At 37.1% G+C, this 18,630-nt stretch overlaps 3 protein-coding genes across 3 annotated transcripts in view; all 3 read left to right on the plus strand.

The window, feature by feature from the left end:
• The window catches only part of LOC119481829 (butyrophilin subfamily 1 member A1-like), a 69,045-nt gene that overhangs the window by 47,756 nt on the left and 2,659 nt on the right, over window positions 1-18,630 (plus strand). The gene's annotated exons all lie outside the window — the stretch shown is intronic.
• LOC119481826 (golgin subfamily A member 6-like protein 6) overlaps window positions 1-18,630 on the plus strand; it is an 83,187-nt gene that overhangs the window by 25,479 nt on the left and 39,078 nt on the right. The window contains exons 5-18 of the mRNA XM_037759079.1: window positions 3,786-3,961; window positions 4,294-4,386; window positions 4,550-4,654; window positions 4,861-4,908; window positions 5,344-5,442; window positions 6,855-6,950; window positions 7,564-7,608; window positions 7,823-7,936; window positions 8,144-8,227; window positions 8,423-8,539; window positions 9,077-9,184; window positions 10,078-10,149; window positions 10,665-10,772; window positions 11,753-11,824. Of these exons, the coding sequence (XP_037615007.1) occupies window positions 3,786-3,961; window positions 4,294-4,386; window positions 4,550-4,654; window positions 4,861-4,908; window positions 5,344-5,442; window positions 6,855-6,950; window positions 7,564-7,608; window positions 7,823-7,936; window positions 8,144-8,227; window positions 8,423-8,539; window positions 9,077-9,184; window positions 10,078-10,149; window positions 10,665-10,772; window positions 11,753-11,824 (1,337 nt within the window). The remainder of the gene's footprint in view (window positions 1-3,785; window positions 3,962-4,293; window positions 4,387-4,549; window positions 4,655-4,860; window positions 4,909-5,343; window positions 5,443-6,854; window positions 6,951-7,563; window positions 7,609-7,822; window positions 7,937-8,143; window positions 8,228-8,422; window positions 8,540-9,076; window positions 9,185-10,077; window positions 10,150-10,664; window positions 10,773-11,752; window positions 11,825-18,630) is intronic.
• Window positions 1-18,630, plus strand: part of LOC119481866 (butyrophilin subfamily 3 member A2-like) — a 54,934-nt gene that overhangs the window by 1,829 nt on the left and 34,475 nt on the right. Inside the window, exons 2-3 of the mRNA XM_037759178.1 lie at window positions 987-1,089; window positions 1,570-1,911. Coding sequence (XP_037615106.1) covers window positions 996-1,089; window positions 1,570-1,911 — 436 coding nt within the window. The 5' untranslated portion in view covers window positions 987-995. The remainder of the gene's footprint in view (window positions 1-986; window positions 1,090-1,569; window positions 1,912-18,630) is intronic.

Genomic DNA, 18,630 nt, shown 5'->3' on the forward strand with positions numbered 1-18,630 from the left:
TAGTCTGATCCATCCATCCTCTGAATGCTCTAGGTCTCTAGTTTGATCCATCCATCCTCTGAATGCTCTAGGTCTCTAGTTTGATCCATCCATCCTCTGAATGGTCTAGGTCTCTAGTCTGATCCATCCATCCTCTGAATGCTCTAGGTCTGTAGTTTAATCCATCCATCCTCTGAATGCTCTAGGTCTGTAGTTTGTGGCTGTAAAGTTTGAAAGTGACATATAATACATAACATATGGAAGCTCAGGGGGGAACTACATCAGCTGTTACTACATGATGTGCACTACAAACTAAATATAATGCATGAGCACTCTGCAGTAGATAAAAGAAGTGAGAGCCAAGGTCAACAGCCTGTCAATGATTCAACTGACTTCTATTCTTAAACACGGTATCACTTTATCGACATTAAAAGTGGGTCTGCATTCAGAGTCTTGGGCTTTGTAGTATAATACTCTCTAACAGATAATTAAGTCTGTTTTAAATCCGGTGTAAAACATTGAAACCATCGAGGAAACGTCTTTCAAATGTTGAGTAATTGTGCTGATTATTTCAAATTCAACCAGACTTTGGTTTTTATGATTATTTTAAATGGACGCTTGTTAGTTTTGACAGCAACATTTTCTTTATCATTTTTATAGCAGTCAGTGGACTTTGTAGCTCACGTAAAGAGCTCTAATGAAGGATGAACTATTGAACGAGTTTGGCAGAATCAAAGCACTTCTAAAATTCAGTAAGGAGTAGTCTCTGCCATGTTGGTATGAAAAGTTAAAGCATGTCTCAGTTTTAACTGCCCCATACATAGATAGTATTCATATGAACTCTCTATAGGACCGTCTGTGTTGCAGAAATGAAAGTTCAACTATATTACATGGACACGTCACAGTAGTAATGGTATTGTTTTTACTGGATTAGTTATTTTGCTGCTTTCCAAAGCATATATGTTTTCCATATGATGTATTGCTGCATGGTATCATTTGATTTTCAGAGCTTTAAGATGCTTCCCCAGAGGACCGGACTGTCCCTTCAGTCTCCACTCAGACCCCTCAGTGTTTTGGTTTTCCATCTTCTCCTAACACACTCTTGTAGAGGTAACTCACACACAAAGTATTAAAGTCACATCAAATCATATCAATATATGTCATTAAATGAAAGCTTAAAGTCTGATGTTCAGTGTTTTTGGACACCTGGAACCCTTTGGTTTGTTTCAGAGAACTGAAGTGTTTCAATGTCATCTATAACCACATGTTGTCTACAGTTATTGATGTTATTATAAAGTGACATAATCACTTTTAACACTAAAGCAACTTGTGCTTTAGTTGCTACGATAAACTGTTCAGGAAAAACAAATTAAATACATTGTAGTGAACATTTTGCAGATAGCCTACCTTCTATATGAACATTTTGCAGATAGCCTACCTTCTATATGAACAGTACTTGAGTAAAGTTACATTCCACTACTGTCTGCTGCTATTAGGACAGTATCATAATGTACAACGAGCCTTATAGAAGTGAACATATTTAACTCCTTCCTACTGCAGGAATGAATTAACATATCTATTTCTTTCCAGGTCAGTCTCAGTTGATTGGTCGACCTCAGCCAATAGTAGCATTAGTTGGCGATGACATCATTTTGCCATGCCATCTGGAACCTGCAGTGGATGTTGCTGCCATGACGTTGGAGTGGACGAGACCCGACCTGAACTCTATAGCTGTCTTTGCGTGGCGTGCTGGTCAGGACCTCGTACATGTTAAAGATCCATCCTACACAGGAAGAACATCACTGTTCACTGATGGACTGAAGAACGGAAACATTTCACTGAAACTCTCCAAAGTGAAACTTTCTGATGAGGGGAGATACCAATGCTACGTTCCAGACCTGGATAAAGAATCTTTGGTTGAGCTTGTTGTTGGTAAGTGGACACAGTGTATCTACACACACGAGTTGTGACTTGGTGAAATGAGGTTGCAGATATCTGTAATTAGGTCAGAAGGGGGCGGAAGCTATTCAAAAATACGATGGCGCTTCACTGCAGACGTATGGGTGTATAAAGTGTGTCTGGAGACAATAAATCTACAACACGCTGTACATTTCTACCACAACTCTCTAGTGAACAAAGCTCTCGTTGGCCACAGCCGGCCACACATTGAGACCGATGTTATGTGTCCAGTTCGGAGGACTAAAGGCTGGTTGTGATTAAAATGATCTTGCAGCTCGTTGTCTACCTTACTACGGTTAGAAAGAGCCCTCGTCTGTGTTTTAACAACTTATGAGTTATTGATCCGGGAAGTTTGAATCTGTGAATATCTTTCACACTTTACCGAACTATCCAAGTTAGCAAAAGCTTCTTCTAACACTGTTCAGATGCTTTGTTGGGCCGATATCCAATGGGAAGCCTTGATGAGCAACGTCATAACAACAACTCTGACTAGTCACAATGAGGTTATAGATATCTGTAACTGTTATTTAGGATAGTCAGAACTGAATTACAGATAGCTCTAAATGTCGTTCTGACTAGACACAATGACATTATAGATATCTGGAATAAGAACTCTGACTAGTCACAACTAGTCAAAACGCAATTGTAGATATCTCTAATAATATCTCTAGTTAATTCTGGATAGTCAAGGTTAACTATTAAATGTTAAAACAGCTCGTCATAGTCAGCCAGTCATGTTGGGAGATGAAGAGCACAATGACAGTCATGAAACATCAGTGTAAATGAGGGTTAAACATGTTTTATAAGAACAGCTCAGTTGTAGATGTCATGGACAGAAAAGGTTTCTCACTAGGTTGATTAGTAAACTGTATATGACACCTAACAGAGTTTAACAAACACATAATCTGATAATCTAGGACCAGCTTTCCGATGCAAACTGTTTCTGAATTGTCAAGTTTTAGTATTGGCAGCAGTAAATATGTGACCCCTTTGACTTCAAGCTGCTTCATCATCAGTTGAGGGACCAACTGGGTTTATTTGCCGTATAGAAACCATGGTCATCTCTGTTAGAATTAAGTTTAAAGGCAACGCTAATGCAGAGGATATTTATACAATACATTTAATTATTCATGTGGTGGTTGTATTGCTGACTTCTGTTTTAAATGTTTCCTTTTACTCTGCATCAGGTGCTGCTTCCTACCCGGTCATCACTTTAGCAGGGATCGATAAGGCCACCAGAGGAGTGATGTTAGCCTGCAGGTCTGAAGGCTGGTATCCAGAGCCTGAGGTGTTGTGGCTGGACGGTGAGGGAAACCTCCTCTCTGCTGGACCTCCAGAGACAGTCAGAGGTCCTGATGACCTCTATACTGTCAGCAGCAGAGTGACTGTGGAGAAGACACACAGCAACAGCTTCACCTGTAGAGTCCAACAGAAGAACACCAACCAGACCAGAGAGACACACATCTCTATTTCAAGTAAAAAAAAAATTGTCTTTTATTATGTGATTTACTATTTTAGTTTCAAATTGCTGAGGATTTCTATTAATGTAATTCTGTTTTTATCATTTCAGATGATTTCTTTAAGCTTCAGTCCAGTTCTTCTCCTGTCACAACTGGTTTAGCTGTTAGTTTGGCTGTTTGCATCGTGTTGCTTCTCTTTGTTGTGTGGAAATGGAGACTAAACATAATCAGTAAGTCACAAATTAATGAGTAAAAGTTATTCTTACAGTTTTTATGATGTTTTTAAAATGTAGTGGTATGTCTACTTTTATTTCCAATCAGTCAAAATGTTAGTTGTTTTATTTTAATAACCCATTTTAAATCTTATTGTATACTGTTTTCACACAGAGACAAAGAGAAGTCACTCGGATAAAACTGAAAAAGGAGAAAAGAAGAACGGTTCTGAAACTAATAAAAGTGAAGATCAGTGTGTCACTGAAGAAAGAGAGAGAGAGCAGCTCATGACACATGAAACGGTGGAAATGGAGGTTCTGAAGGGAAACGTGCAGAAGAAGAGCAAACTTGTAAGTAAAGAAATAGGACATTACTATTAATAATGTTTGATCTGAGCAAGTTGAACAGGAAACAGGAGCTGTGTTTCCAAAAGAACTGAGAAGAGAACAAGAGCAGTGATGACCGAGAGCTAACTTTAACTGATGTTCAGAGGTTCAAGAGAAATGGAACAGAAGAGGCACGATTCAGACAAAGAGATGAAGATGTGAGCAAACGTTAGAGGAGATTAGAATAAGAGAAAAAGAGAGATGAGCCAGAAATGCAAGGAAAACATATTGTGTGGTATGTTATAAAATAAAATCATATATTGTATCATGTCTCTGTTCATCATCTCTCCTCTCAGTTTCAGAAGAAGAGATCTGAGCAGCAGCTCCAGGAGGAGCAGCAGAAGGAGGTTCAGACCCTGAAAGAGGAGCTGCAGACCAAGAAGAACGAGGTTCATCTTCATTTTAATAATATAACACATTGATTTCAGTTTGAAATCACATTCTATATGTCATCCATAGTGTAGATCAAACAAGACCAGAACTAATAAATGAATAATTACTAATTCAACATGTCTCTCATTGTCTCTCTCCACCTTGTCTCTGTCCTTCCAGAGAGAAACTAAAGGAGCTGAGCTGCAGCAGCTCCATGAAGAGAAGAAGAGGAACGACAACGAGCTGCAGAGCCTGAAGGAAGAGCTGGAGAACAAGAACCAAGAGGTTCATGTCTTCATCTTCATCTCTCTATTATTAATACAGAATCAATAGAGACAGAGATAGATCAGGTTGAATGAGTTCTCTCCTCTGAGCCTCTAACCTGCAGTTACTCAGTGTATAGTACTCATTGTAACTGAACCATCAGGTTGAATAATTACTCTCATGATTTAATGTGGTTCTCATGTGTCTCTTCATGTCCTCCTTTACAGCTGGAGAGAATTATAAACACCCCTAGCAGCTTTTCCATTTTCTTTCGGGTAAGTGGTCATTATATAAGTATATACATATATATATATACACACACATATAGATATATGAGGTTTCCTGACATAAAAAAAAAACAGTAATCCAAGGAAACACAGAGTAAGTCCGTTAATGTGATATGTCCATTATTATGACTCGTAGATTGTGAATGAGATCAGAGATAATCAGACTGGATTCATTAACAGATCAAACTGTGCAGCTCTGAAAGGTTTAATGAAAGCAGAAGAGCAGCAGAGAGGATCTGAACTTGTACAGTATATTATATACTGAGGGGAAACATTATGTTACATCCCACATGCTGCTGAAATGCAGAATTTATAATATATAGAGAGCTGATATTTATCACTAGTTATTCAGCAGAAATCAGATGATTGGGGTTAATGGGTGATTGTATACGATGTTCAGTTGTATGTCTTAATATGATCCAGGGAATCCCCAAGGAAGAACAGCAGAAGAAGGAAGAAGTTGAGACACTGAAGATGAAGTTGGAGAACCAACAGAAGGAATCAGACACCAACATTCAGGAGGTTTATATCTTTTCCTCAGAATATTTTTTCTTTTTTTTTCTTCTTTTTTTTAGCTTCTCCATCTGAGTCTAATATAACTAGATCTATATCTATATAGATCTAGATATATTAGGGGTGGAACAGTTCACAAAATTCACAGTTCGGTTCATATCACGGTTTTGGGGTCACGGTTTTCGGTTCGGTTCATTTATGTTACAGCGAAGAGGTCATGTTCTGATTTCAACATGCTTTTCATTTATTTGGCAAAAATAAGTTAACAAATGTTTGCCTTAACAAAAGTATGGCTTTATATAAGGAACATAAACACTTCTTCATTGTCAAATATTAATTGAAAGAATAGGTCTTCTACAGTCATTAGTGCAAACAAAAAATACAGCTTTGTTATTTTCATATGAATATGATGTAATTATAGACTAAGGCCATCAACATTAATTGAAGTATAGGCTCAACCAGAACTATGCTAAAAACAAAACATAACTTTTTATCTCCCACTCTGAAGAGATGTGGTGGGCAGCCAGTCACAGTTCAGTAACTTTCAGTAGCCCTGGATGTCCATCCGTCTGTAGTAAGAGCTACGTCGTATGTGTTTGACAATTCTTTCACAATTCCTAGTCGTGTCTGTTCGTAATTACTGTGTTGCTGAAGTGTGGGCGAGAGGGAATATTATAGCGCGGCTCAAGTAACGTTACGTTAATCATATGCTGAAATCCAGCGTCCTCCACGTCTACATAAGGCTGCATATCTTTCACTATAAACCTCCCCAATGCTGTAGTTATGTTTTTTTCCCTGTCTGAGTCTGCATGTAGAGGCTGTTTAAATGCTGCAGGGAGGAGTTGCTCTTTATACCCGTCTCTCTTCTCCTTGCGCCATCAACGGACACACCGGAGCGATGTCTTCATAAATGGTTCATCATATTGGAAGTGTTGCTGTTAGCATAAACCACACGTGTTGCACAGTGTTTACATAATCGCCGTTTTATCCAACACTTTTTTCCGTCATTTTCATGGTAATACTAAATCCATAATGCTCCCATACAGCAGAGCCAAACGATGCTGGTGGATCCTCTAACTGGACTTTATCGTGTTTACTCGTCATTTCCTAAACTGACTGACAGTCGCAGTTTTTTCCCCCGATAACTTTATTTGAAGTTTTTTTCTGCGGATGCCTTTAAGACTGAAATCTGTGAGTCTGTTCCCCATCTGTATTGAGACAATAAATGGGAGCCTAACTCTACATGAAAAAAACACACAATCTGCCTCATAACTTATTTCAAATTAACCGAACAATTCATACATGCCCGAACCGTGACTAGCGAACCGAACGGGTCGGATTTTTTATATATATATATATATTGTTATATTAAATATTATGTTTTTTATATATATTGTCTCTCATCTTCTCTTTCCTCCCAGTTTAAAGAAAAAGAAGCTGAAGTCCAGCAGCTCCAGGATCAGATTCAGAGGATGGAGACCAACCTGCAGACCCTGATGGAGTCCAACAACATGGAGGTTCATCTCTCTACCTTTACTTTGCTGTATCTATTGATATATCTAGTGTAGCTCTAATGAGGATGAACCACTGTCAACATGAGAAAGTTCAGTGTTGAGAAGGCTGGTTCACTGTGGAGGCAGAAATCACAAATCACTTAACTAAATAGAATCATTTTGTTGAGTTCAAGAATGCGTAATAACTAATTTTGGAGTTTATTCACTTTTCTCCTCAGCTAAGCGGCCAAATCTCTGTCTCCTAGTATTATAGGGGCAGCCCAGTCTCACGGTAAAGCATGTAATAGACCGGAAGAAAGTATGTCAGTGTCACGCTTTGCCTCTCCGAGGCGTGAATATTACACAACTGCATGAAGGTGCAGTGTTTTGTAGTGACGGTTGTAACGTGGAGTTTGTAGCATGTTCTCTAGTGACGGAAGTCTAACTTCAGAGCTACAGTAGTTACGTAGAATATAAAGTTAGAAAGACCACTTATGGTGGGCGGGTAGGGAGGTTGGAGGGTCCAACAAACACAGGACTCAAACGAGAGACCGGTGTTCCAGACCGGTGTTTTGTTTTGCATGTTACCTTAGTGACGGTTGTCCCGTTTTCTCTTAACCTCTCCATTTGTCCCCAGTTGGAAAGAAGCCGAGTCGCTCCAGTCCGTTCTTCCTCCTCTGGGGTAAGTGGTAGTTTATATATCATGTGTTTTTCTGGTCAAACTGTTGAACTGCAGAGTTTCTAACAGGAACAGCTGAGTGATCTCAACTCTACTGAAAATGCAAAATTCACATAAATCAGACCATGAGATAAACTTAATATTCATCATCACATTCCCTAATAAGAGACATGTCTCTCATCTTGTCTCTAACCTCTGTCTCCTCTCTCTCTTTCAGTTTAAGTGGCAGACAGTTTCCAGACAGAAGTTCCAGGATGAGCAGCAGAGGAGACACGAAGCTGAGAACAGAGTTCAGATCCTGGAGGAGGAGCTGCAGACTAAGAACAGGGAGGTTAGTGTTTGTGTTCTCCAATAAAGGTTTCTCTTTCAGAATTAGAACATTATGGTTTTGAAATAATAATACAAAACAACGTTACTGAGCATGTTTATCTGGGGTTTCTGATGTACATGAATGTGTATCTTTACAGGCCTCTTTATATGTTAGTGTTGTCTTGTTCCTTTAAAATATATTCTATTGAAGGAATGTGTCTCTCCTCAGCTCCAGGATGAACAGCACAGGAGACACCAAGCTGAGCCAGTAGTTCAGATGAAGGGAAATGAGCTGCAGGACAACACTTCCATGGTTAATCATTTTACTTTCAACAATGTCTTTGGCTGTTTTTCTCCTTTTCTGTATCTTCTCATCAACATAGTGATTTGTTTCCAGCCATGTCATTGTTGTGTTTTTAGGTGTGATTGTGTTGTATTATCACTCCCATGGCTGAAAGTAGAGCATGTCTCTCATCTAGTCTTTCTCCTTGTCTCTCTTCTCTACCAGCTGAAGGGAAACCAGGCTGATATCCACAGTCAGCTCCTAGAGGAGACACAGAGAAGGCAGGACGCTCAGAGGGAAGTGGAGAAACTGAAGAATGAGTTGGAGTCAAAGAAAAAAGAGGTTAATATGATCATCATTAACTTTCTGGATTTAGATGACTGACACGCCTACTTTGTTCTTCCCACTTTCACTCCTTAATTGTGTGCTGACAAGATTAAAGTCCCTCTACTGCTGTTTATTGGTTCAGAGAAAATAAATCAACAAAAATACATATTGCAACGTTTCTGTGTTTAACTGAGATGAGTGAGATGGAAACACTATTCACAGATATCAAGCAGATGAAAGTCCACTGTATTTAACCAGGTTTTACAGACAAAGTAATGTGACTACTGGAACAAATCATCAGTTCATAATGATGTCAAGAAGCAATTTAACACAAGTTATAAGTCATGAAGTATCGAGGTGATGAAACAATGTTTAGTATCTTTTAGATCAGTTAAAGAGTCCAGCGTCTCCAGGACCTCATACTGAACATCAGGGTCAAACACTTCTCACATTAAAAGAAACACTAACAGATGAATATATGTTTATTGTGTATCTGTGTCTGATTATGATTTACTAACAGTTGAAATCAACATCCATCTGTCTGTCTGTTAGCTGGAGGACAAACCACAAGCAGCTGAAGCACAGATGAAGAAGACTAATGAAGAGATGAAGCATGAACTGAAGATGAAGGATGAAAGCATCAGCCAGCTGATGAGAGAGGTAAACACACGTATACAAACACCTACACATCACTCAGATCAACACAATGTTACGCTGTCAGTGCTGTTCACTGGAAAAGATGAAGTCTCTTTTGAAATACAATTGTTTTAACTCTCATCAGAATGAAGAACAATGAAGATGTTTATTGCCGTCACAGATATATTTTCAGGATCTAAAAAGTGGTGAAAGACACATTAGAATACATGTTTCATAATAGAGTCCAATCTACTTCACACTAGGAGGGTGTAACGATCAGGACCAGAGGACATGCAGGGTCAAGATTGGTGCTATTTTGTTTAATATTAATAAACTTTGAATAAACCTATTTGGTAATTAATACATCTGATAAGTGTATTTCATCAGTGTTTCTGGCCACTAGTAGTCAGACTTGGGTGTGTTTTTACCAGCAAACCAGAGTTTATTCTACCGGTGTTTCTGAGTAGTCGTGATGTGACTCAACTATATCAGGTGTATTACTGAGGACCAATGAAGAGCAGAGTTGAGTGTTTAGTTGTTTGTATGATCAGTTCTCTAGAAAGCTGCAAGCAGCAACACCACAGACCAAACATTCAGCCTGTTGTGAACAGACATGTTCTGGATAGACACTGAACTAGTAATACAAATGTGTATAACTATTCAGTTACATTCCTCCTGCAGGTAGTAGGTATGGTATTTTATAACTCTAAAGCAGAAGCATCTCTGTATTCAGTATTGTTGATGTAACAGATGATAAATCAGTGTTATGTTTCCAGTATTAATCCACTCAGAGTAAACTGAGTCAAACTGTCTGAGTATGAACAGGTTTCATCATCCAGCTGATCACAATGAGAATTCATCCAGACATTAATGTGAACATTTACTTCATCTCTCCTCTCTCCCACTTTAACAAACAGCTCTGTGATGAGCAGCAGAAGAAAGAGGAAGCTGAGAGAGATCTGATGCAGCTGATGACCAAGAACACTGAGGTTCATCTTTTCACCCAAATCATTGTTTTATCTTCTCCATGTGACTTTGATTTGTTGCTGAGATTAAATTAACCATGAGAGCAAATCTGAGAATAACTGAAACCCAAAGAAGGGAAACAGTAAATCTATTTATTCATATTAAATCTAATCTGTGATCAAATGTGATAATGTTTGATTTTTATTGATGTCATTTTTGTAGATGGAAATTTAACCTGGTTTTACAAAACATAAAAAAGTAATGTGACTACTGGAACATATCATCAGTTCATAATGATGTCAAGAAGCAATTTAACACAAGTTATACGTCATGAAGTATCGAGGTGATAAAACAATGTTTAGTATCTTTTAGAGCAGTTAAAGAGTCCAGCGTCTCCAGGACCTCATACTGAACATCAGGGTCAAACACTTCTCACATTAAAAGGAACACTAACAGATGAATATATGTTTATTGTGTATCTGTGTCTGATTATGATTTACTAACAGTTGAAATCAACATCCATCTGTCTGTCTGTTAGCTGGAGGACAAACAACAAGCAGCTGAAGCACAGATGAAGAAGACTAATGAAGAGATGAAGCATCAACTGAAGATGAAGGATGAAAGCATCAGCCAGCTGATGAGAGAGGTAAACACACGTATACAAACACCTACACATCACTCAGATCAACACAATGTTATGCTGTCAGTGCTGTTCACTGGAAAAGATGAAGTCTCTTTTGCAATACAATTGTTTTATCTCTCATCAGAATGAAGAACAATGAAGATGTTTATTGCCGTCACAGATATATTTGCAGGAGCTAAAAAGTGGTGAAAGACACATTAGAATACATGTTTCATAATAGAGTCCAATCTACTTCACACTAGGAGGGTGTAACGATCAGGACCAGAGGACATGCAGGGTCAAGATTGGTGCTATTTTGTTTAATATTAATAAACTTTGAATAAACCTATTTGATAATTAATACATCTGATCAGTGTATTTCATCAGTGTTTCTGACCACTAGTAGTCAGACTTGAGTGTGTCTTTCCCAGTGAACCAGATTGAATTTAACAGGTGTTTCTGAGTAGTCGTGATGTGACTCAACTATATCAGGTGTATTACTGAGGACCAATGAAGAGCAGAGTTGAGTGTTTAGTTGTTTGTATGATCAGTTCTCTAGAAAGCTGCAAGCAGCAACACCACAGACCAAACATTCAGCCTGTTGTAGACATGATTTTCACGGGCACTGCACTAGTACAATAATACAAATCTGTAAAACTATTTAGTAACATTCTTCCTGCAGGTAGATAGCTACATACAGTAACCAACACATATTTGACAAAGTATGATATTTTTAAAATCCAAAGAAGAAGCATCTCTTTATTGAGTATTGTTGGTTTAACAGTGGTTTAAACAGTAAAAACAGTTTAATGATCAATGCTCTGGTTGGAGAGGGGGGACCTCAGCGGGTGTTTCCAGTATAAATCTACACAGAATAATTGAACCTGAGTCAAACTGTCTGAGTATGAACAGGTTTCATCATCCATCTGATCACAATGAGAATTCATCCAGATATTAATGTGAACATTTACTTCATCTCTCCTCTCTCCCACTTTAACAAACAGCTCTGTGATGAGAAGCAGGAGAAAGAGGAAGCTGAGAGAGAACTGAAGCAGCTGATGACCAAGAACACTGAGGTTCATCGTTTCATTCAAATCCATCTGAATTATTTACTATATTTTTATATTATTTATATTCTCCATATGGCATTGGTTTGTTGCTGAGACAAACATGATCAAACTAACCATGAGAGCAAATCTGAGAATAACGGAAACACAAAGAAGTGAAACAGTAAATATATTTATTCATATTCAGTCTAATCTGGGATTAAATGTGATAAAGATTAGGTTTTTATTGATGTACTTTTTGTTCTGCTGAATCATCTTGATGAGGTTATTTTGAGAAATTCTGTGTGATTAGTTTAGTTAAAAGTTCTTATTTTCTAATTACATGTTGAACCCATCATTTAAGTCATTCACTGATTGTAACACCTACATAGATAGATACTTTATTGTTCCCGAAGGAAATTTAGGCATCCAGTAACTTAAACAACAGTTGCAACACCAATACACCTTAAAAAGAGATCAAATCGAATAGAATAAAGTAAGATAAAATAAAAGATAACATAAGTACAGCAGTGAAGTGACAGTGTCCAATGGTAGTGCAAATAGTGCAAGAGTACTGAATTTAGTAGTGTATATTATAGTGTATGATACAGTACCGTAGTGTAATAGTATAATGAAGTACCTGATATTTACAGTCTAGATGTGCTCAGAGTAAACAGGTTAAACCTGAGACTAACTATGTTCACATTATCACAACATCCAGCCAATCAGAAACTAGTTCATCAGGATATAATGTGGACTAAATAAAGTACTGAATGAAACTAAATGTCTCTCTTCATCTCTCTTTACCTCCAGATTGAGAAGCAGCTACATGATGAGAAGACTAAAAGGGAGGAAGCTGAGAAAGAAGTGAAGAACCTAAAGAAAGAGATGGAGGACAAGGTTATTTAAATAATTGATATTTGTCTGAAACCAAAATAAATCAGAAAAAACATGAGATCAAATCTGAGACTGAACAGACCACAAAGTGCCACAGCAGCTGTCCATAGAACAAGTCAGTATGACCTCTGACCTTTCTAAGTCTGAAGCAAACTTCTTTCCATTGACTTTGTTTGCTCTCGCACCACGTCTAAAATGTTCCTCCTTTCTGTCTGAAAACAACCTACTGTGAGAGGAACAGTTATTAACAATCAATACTGTTTAATATTTCTAAAAACAAACTAAATAGACAAATTACAATTTCACTTTGTCCAAAAATTCTCTTTAACAGCTTAAAAAGTCGAAACACAACTTCAGTCAGCAGTTAAACGGATCAGACCATCACTTCCTGCATTAATCTACTGCTGAAAGATCAGCATCCGTCTGTTGGCTACTTCATTAGTGTTAATGACTAATCTGTGTGTATTGTATCTCTCAGGTAAACACAAGCAGATGCAATGTCCTAGAGGTTGATGATTCTCAGTCCTTTCATCAGGACAACAGCAGCTCAGCCAGTCAGAGCTCAACCACAAAACCTCTCATTGTCATTGAGGTCGACCAACAGGGCAGATATGTCCGTCTCATAAACACATCCCATCAGGTAATGTTGTTTGTGTGTGTATGGACTCTGTATGAGTACTTTATAAGTGTTTATTATATGTCTAGCAATATGTTATCTAAGTGTATCCAGTGATGGGCCGTTCAAACCTGACATGCTACAACTAATCCTCATTCAACGGTTTGTATAATATCTTACAAAAAGTTATTTCTCATTTTCCGTGTTTTTTTCCTACGAATGTCTGGGAACGCATGACGCAAATGTAAATTTCCACTACAGTCTTTTCAGAAAAGGAAACTACTTAGTTAGGTTTAGGTAACACAACTACTTAGTTAAGTTTAGGCAACAAACCTACAGTATTTAGTTAGGTTGAGGAAAAGATTGACTTAGTTAGGTTTAGGCAACAAACCTATTTAGATTTAGGCAACAAATGTACTTAGTCAGGTTTAGGTAACAAAACTACTTAGTTTGGCTTAGGAAAGGATCCACTTGGTTAAGTTTAGGTGGTTTACGTAGGTTTTTGTGACAAATAAATATATATTGACATCTGGTTTCACACGGGTCCCAGCCATCGACCTCCTCCCCACGCTGCATTTGTCATTGTTTGTACTTCCTGGTTCATAGATTACGTAGATTGAATACAATTTAATTTTCTTGGATATACACAAATTACAATACATTACTTTTTGTAGGTATAGCTACGAACGGTGTATGAGACCAGCCTGCCTGCTGTTTACCTGAGAATACACTTTCTCTTGTTTTCATGTTATTTATAAACACAACTAATTCAACTGTAACATTCATTTATTAGTCTTTCTTTCTCTCATCCTCCCTATCCTGCCCAATTTACCTCCTGTAGGACCAACAACTGGGAGACTGGATATTACAAGGACAGTTCAACGATACAAAACCCTTCACATACACATTTGATCGTTCATTCACACTCAGGTCTGGAAACACTGTCAGTGTAAGTCGTTAATGATTTCTTAATTCATGTTGTTGCTATTGTCCTTTTCGTTCTTCTGTCTTTCACCATTGTTGTTGAGTTCCATTTGAAACTAAATTCATTATTATTAAATAATAATAATAATAATAATAATAATAATAATAATAATAATAATAATGCATTGTTACTTTGATTATTTAATGCTGCTCATAAGTCTGTGACCTTTGTATTTTACAGATGTGGGTCCCAAAATATGGTCCCCATTTTCCTCCCTATGACCTGGTGTGGAATGACCTGAAGCGCTGGAGCAATACAGACAAACTGCAGTTCACCCTCATCAGCCACACTGGAGAGATCCAACATCAAGTCAGTTTATAGTCACTGAAAGATATTTATTAATTTCCTTTTTTTGTGTTCCTACTTCTTTTTCTTTAGCTTATCTTACCTTTTAGCTGTTTTTATCAGCAACAGGAAAGGGTCATGAGAGAAAATTTCCACATTAACTAACATTATAAATCAGAAACATCATGACTCAGATCTTAATGCAAAAACACATATTATAGCAATGACCAGTGAACATTAAGTCACATTACTTTTTGATGTGGGAGCAACTAAATGTAATATCAAATCAAACTTCATTACATTTTGTATGAAAAAATGTAACTGTTTTATTGCTGCTGCATTACTGGAGAACATTCTTCATTGTTAAGGCAAATATATATATCATCATCATCATCATCATCATCATCAAATGTTATAAAGACAAAGAGTAAAACAAATTAATCTCAAAATCTAAATGTGAGGTAACGTAACTCAGGAACTTGTATTTTGTATGTTTACCAGATTGAATATTTATATTAGACCTCATCAGATCTATGTTTTTCTACTTTTTGTATTGTTTTTAATTCAATTCAATATACTGTATATTTCCATACTGCATTTTCTGTAATGAAGATATATAAAGATAAATGTTTGATATTTGATTTGATGTTTGAGTCCAGATGCTGATGTACATATTTGACAATATTTGCTTTGGGAAATGTCAAGTGTTTTCTTTTACAAATAAAAATCTTTATACATAAGGATATAATTTTGCATCTGATATTGGTACATTCTGTTTACATTGTACATTTATTCACAAAGAACATCATGAAAGACTTGGATATAAACAGGTTTTTGGGTATATACAAATATCTCCGACCTTTTCACGAAGGAGGTTAAAGGAATGAAAGAGGGAGGCTTTGTCCACCATCGGTTACGTTAATCAGAGTATGAATGGCTGTATGTAAACGTGAATATCAGTGCAATATTCATTTTCATTAGCCATGTAAACAGTTTATAGGAATATTGTCTTTTTTGGAATAAGGGTAAAAAGCTGAACATTGTGTGCACGTAAACGTAATCAATGCTGATGCTGATTTAAATGCAGTTTTACATCCCCCATCCCCCCATATCACCATTAGCTGCCAAGACAGGCGCATATTTATGAATTCGCAAAAAGAATCGAATTGCCCGATTATGGACTTGTTTGTTTTTCTGAAATCTTTTGTAACTCCATCACTCGTCATGTGGCTGATTATCTAAACCCTTCAAAAATACTACCATGCAATAATGAAATTAATTAACCCACCAAACTAAACCTTGGTTTCCTGTTGGTCAGGGATCGCATCACAAGCAGCAGAGTCATGCATACTGATCAGTAATGCTGCTGTAGAGCCAATACCCTTTGGTGTAGTAGGTGACTGTTTCCACAATGTACAAACACAGCTACATGATATTCAGGATCCTCCAGGGCAACTACAGTATTTACGGATATCAGATATCCTTGTTTCTCTCTTGTATCTTTCTATTTCACTTCCAGGTTATTTGCCAGCCACAAACACTGAATACAAATAAGGCTGATACTGAAGGTGTTATGAGAATTGATAGTCCTATCCTGCCTCCTGCAGTAAAATAGCAGGCCTGTAATCTGCCTTAATGAACATTTGCTTCTCCTAAACTGCTAAAACAAAGAGCCGGTGTTAGTGTTACTATGATACCGACAAATTTATGTATTATTTTGTAACCGGTTACCTGGCAAATGAGGCCAAAGTTCAGGTGATCATAAACCGAGGCACTCAAAGAGAAACAGACAACAATAGTACTGTATGTCTACATTTTGACAAAACCTTAACTTAATCAATTTCAAGCTTTAGCCTTTTGTCAGTCAGTGTATTATGATGAATGAATCCTACACTAAGTTCTGAATTAATTATAATTTTAAGTGCAGTAGCCTGTGTATTAATTAGATCTGCAATTAATAATTACAGAAACTTTTGCACATTGAAAACAATGAAACATTTAATCAGTGCTTAGAAGTTTTAAGGAAAGTGAGGAAGGAAAAATTACGTACTAAAGCAGTTGATAACAATCAAAAAGTAAAGGTCGGGAGCCTATCAATGATTTACAGACTTTGCTACACAGTCATGTGAGGAGACTGGGACGAGCAACATTCAACAGGTTTGTCTAACATTTAATCTAAAATACATTAGAAACCTTTATAAAAACTGTGTCTGCATTCTGAGTTTTGGTCTCTCTCAAGTACAACTCCACATTAGAACAGATAATACCGTTTTATAGCCTTTGTGTTTGAGGGAAAATTGCATGCAGACGCAAAATGTATTTCAAATGTAAATCAATTACAGTTGAACTGTTTTCATTTGAACAGCCTTGAAATGTTATTTGAATTTTGAGCATTTTAACAAGACACCTGTTTTAACACGAAGCTACTTACTGTGACAGTCTTTATTGTGATTATAGTAATGTATAGGAGATATTTGACTTTGTAACATGGAAAGGGTTCAAGTGTAACTCTTCAAAACACATTTTATGTTCACTGTGGGATGCTTTAAAATTTTAAGCATTAAAAGTGAAATTAAAAAAAGTCATGACACTTTGTAAACATTTGTAGAAGAGTTGGTATCTGCAGAGTTTGTGTGGATCAAACAGTGGATTTAATATGATGACATATAATATGTGTAACTTACTAGTAGAGCACAGAATATGGCATTTCACGTGCAATAACAACGCCACGCTCAGAGCTAGTGATGCAGAATAACACAAACTCAGGACTTTCAACCAGGACACCGGTGTTTGAGTGCCTGAGTGTTGTTAAGTTATTTTGAAGTTACGTTAATGACGTTAATGACGTTAATGACGTGTTTTTTGGTGACATATTTTACTTAGTTTACATTCTTATTTTAAGCCCAATCTTGATGTTTTTCCTAGACCTATCTGCAGTCGTTACTGTAGTTTTGTTGCGAGGGGTAAAAATTACACGTAAATGCTAAAGTGCGGAATACCTTCCCAAGAGATTGGATTGTTTCAGGCATTCTTTTTTTAAGCATGTTTAGGTATTACTTCATTGTTGGTTCAAGTGTTACATAAAGAAGTATTAAAAAGCCCTACTCCCTGTAAGTTAACATTGTTATCACTGGTTTCTGTTCATTTTCAGAGCTCCATGATGCTTTTCAACACAGATGGAAAAACCCTAAATACTCATCTCAGAACACTCCATGTTTTGGTCTTCCTCCTTCTCCTAACACACTTCTGTAGAGGTAACTTACACACAAATACAATCTCAATGGGTCACTTTTATGTCACTAATAAGTCAATACTACGGGGTGACCAGCAGAGCTAGTCTGTCTCTACTGTCTACCATCAATGAAGGCTAAAATGCTAGAAATGTTATGTTTTGTTTCTAATATAATGTCAAAAGAACTTTGCTGCAGAAAAAACTTGATTGCTCAAGCACAATAGAAAAGTATAATAAAGTAATAAAGTATAATAAAGGAAATAATGTGTCTTAATGACGTCACTACGCCACTCTTGGTTTTGTCGTCTTTCTAATTACGTATTTTCACAGTCTGATACTTCAATAGATTTACAACAAACTGAGACTTTCTTGACTTGAAAAATTATGTTTTAAATTGACAAACATCATAATGTGTGATTCATGGCACAATTCAAACAGGATCTAAAAATATTTGTCTCTCGCAGACTACCGTTAATGTTTTTTCCGAAATAATATCCATTAGTGGTCCACCGGGAGAGGCGGGACTCCGCCTCTAATTGGAGTTGATAACTTGTACTTCCTTTATGAAATTAGACATTTGTCTTTCCAGGCTCATCTCAGCCAATAGTAGCAACACTTGGCGATGACATCATTTTGCCATGTCATCTGGTACCTGCGGAAGATGCTACTGACTTGACGTTGGAGTGGACGAGGCCTGACCTGAACCCCAGGTTTGTCCATGTGTGGCGTTCTGGTCAAGAACTCGTGAGTAAAAAACACAAATCCTTTGAAGGAAGAACATCACTGTTCCTCGATGAGCTGAAGTCTGGAAACATTTCACT

Source organism: Sebastes umbrosus, chromosome 22, assembly GCF_015220745.1.
Source record: "Sebastes umbrosus isolate fSebUmb1 chromosome 22, fSebUmb1.pri, whole genome shotgun sequence".
In the NCBI taxonomy this organism is placed as follows: Eukaryota; Metazoa; Chordata; class Actinopteri; order Perciformes; family Sebastidae; genus Sebastes; species Sebastes umbrosus.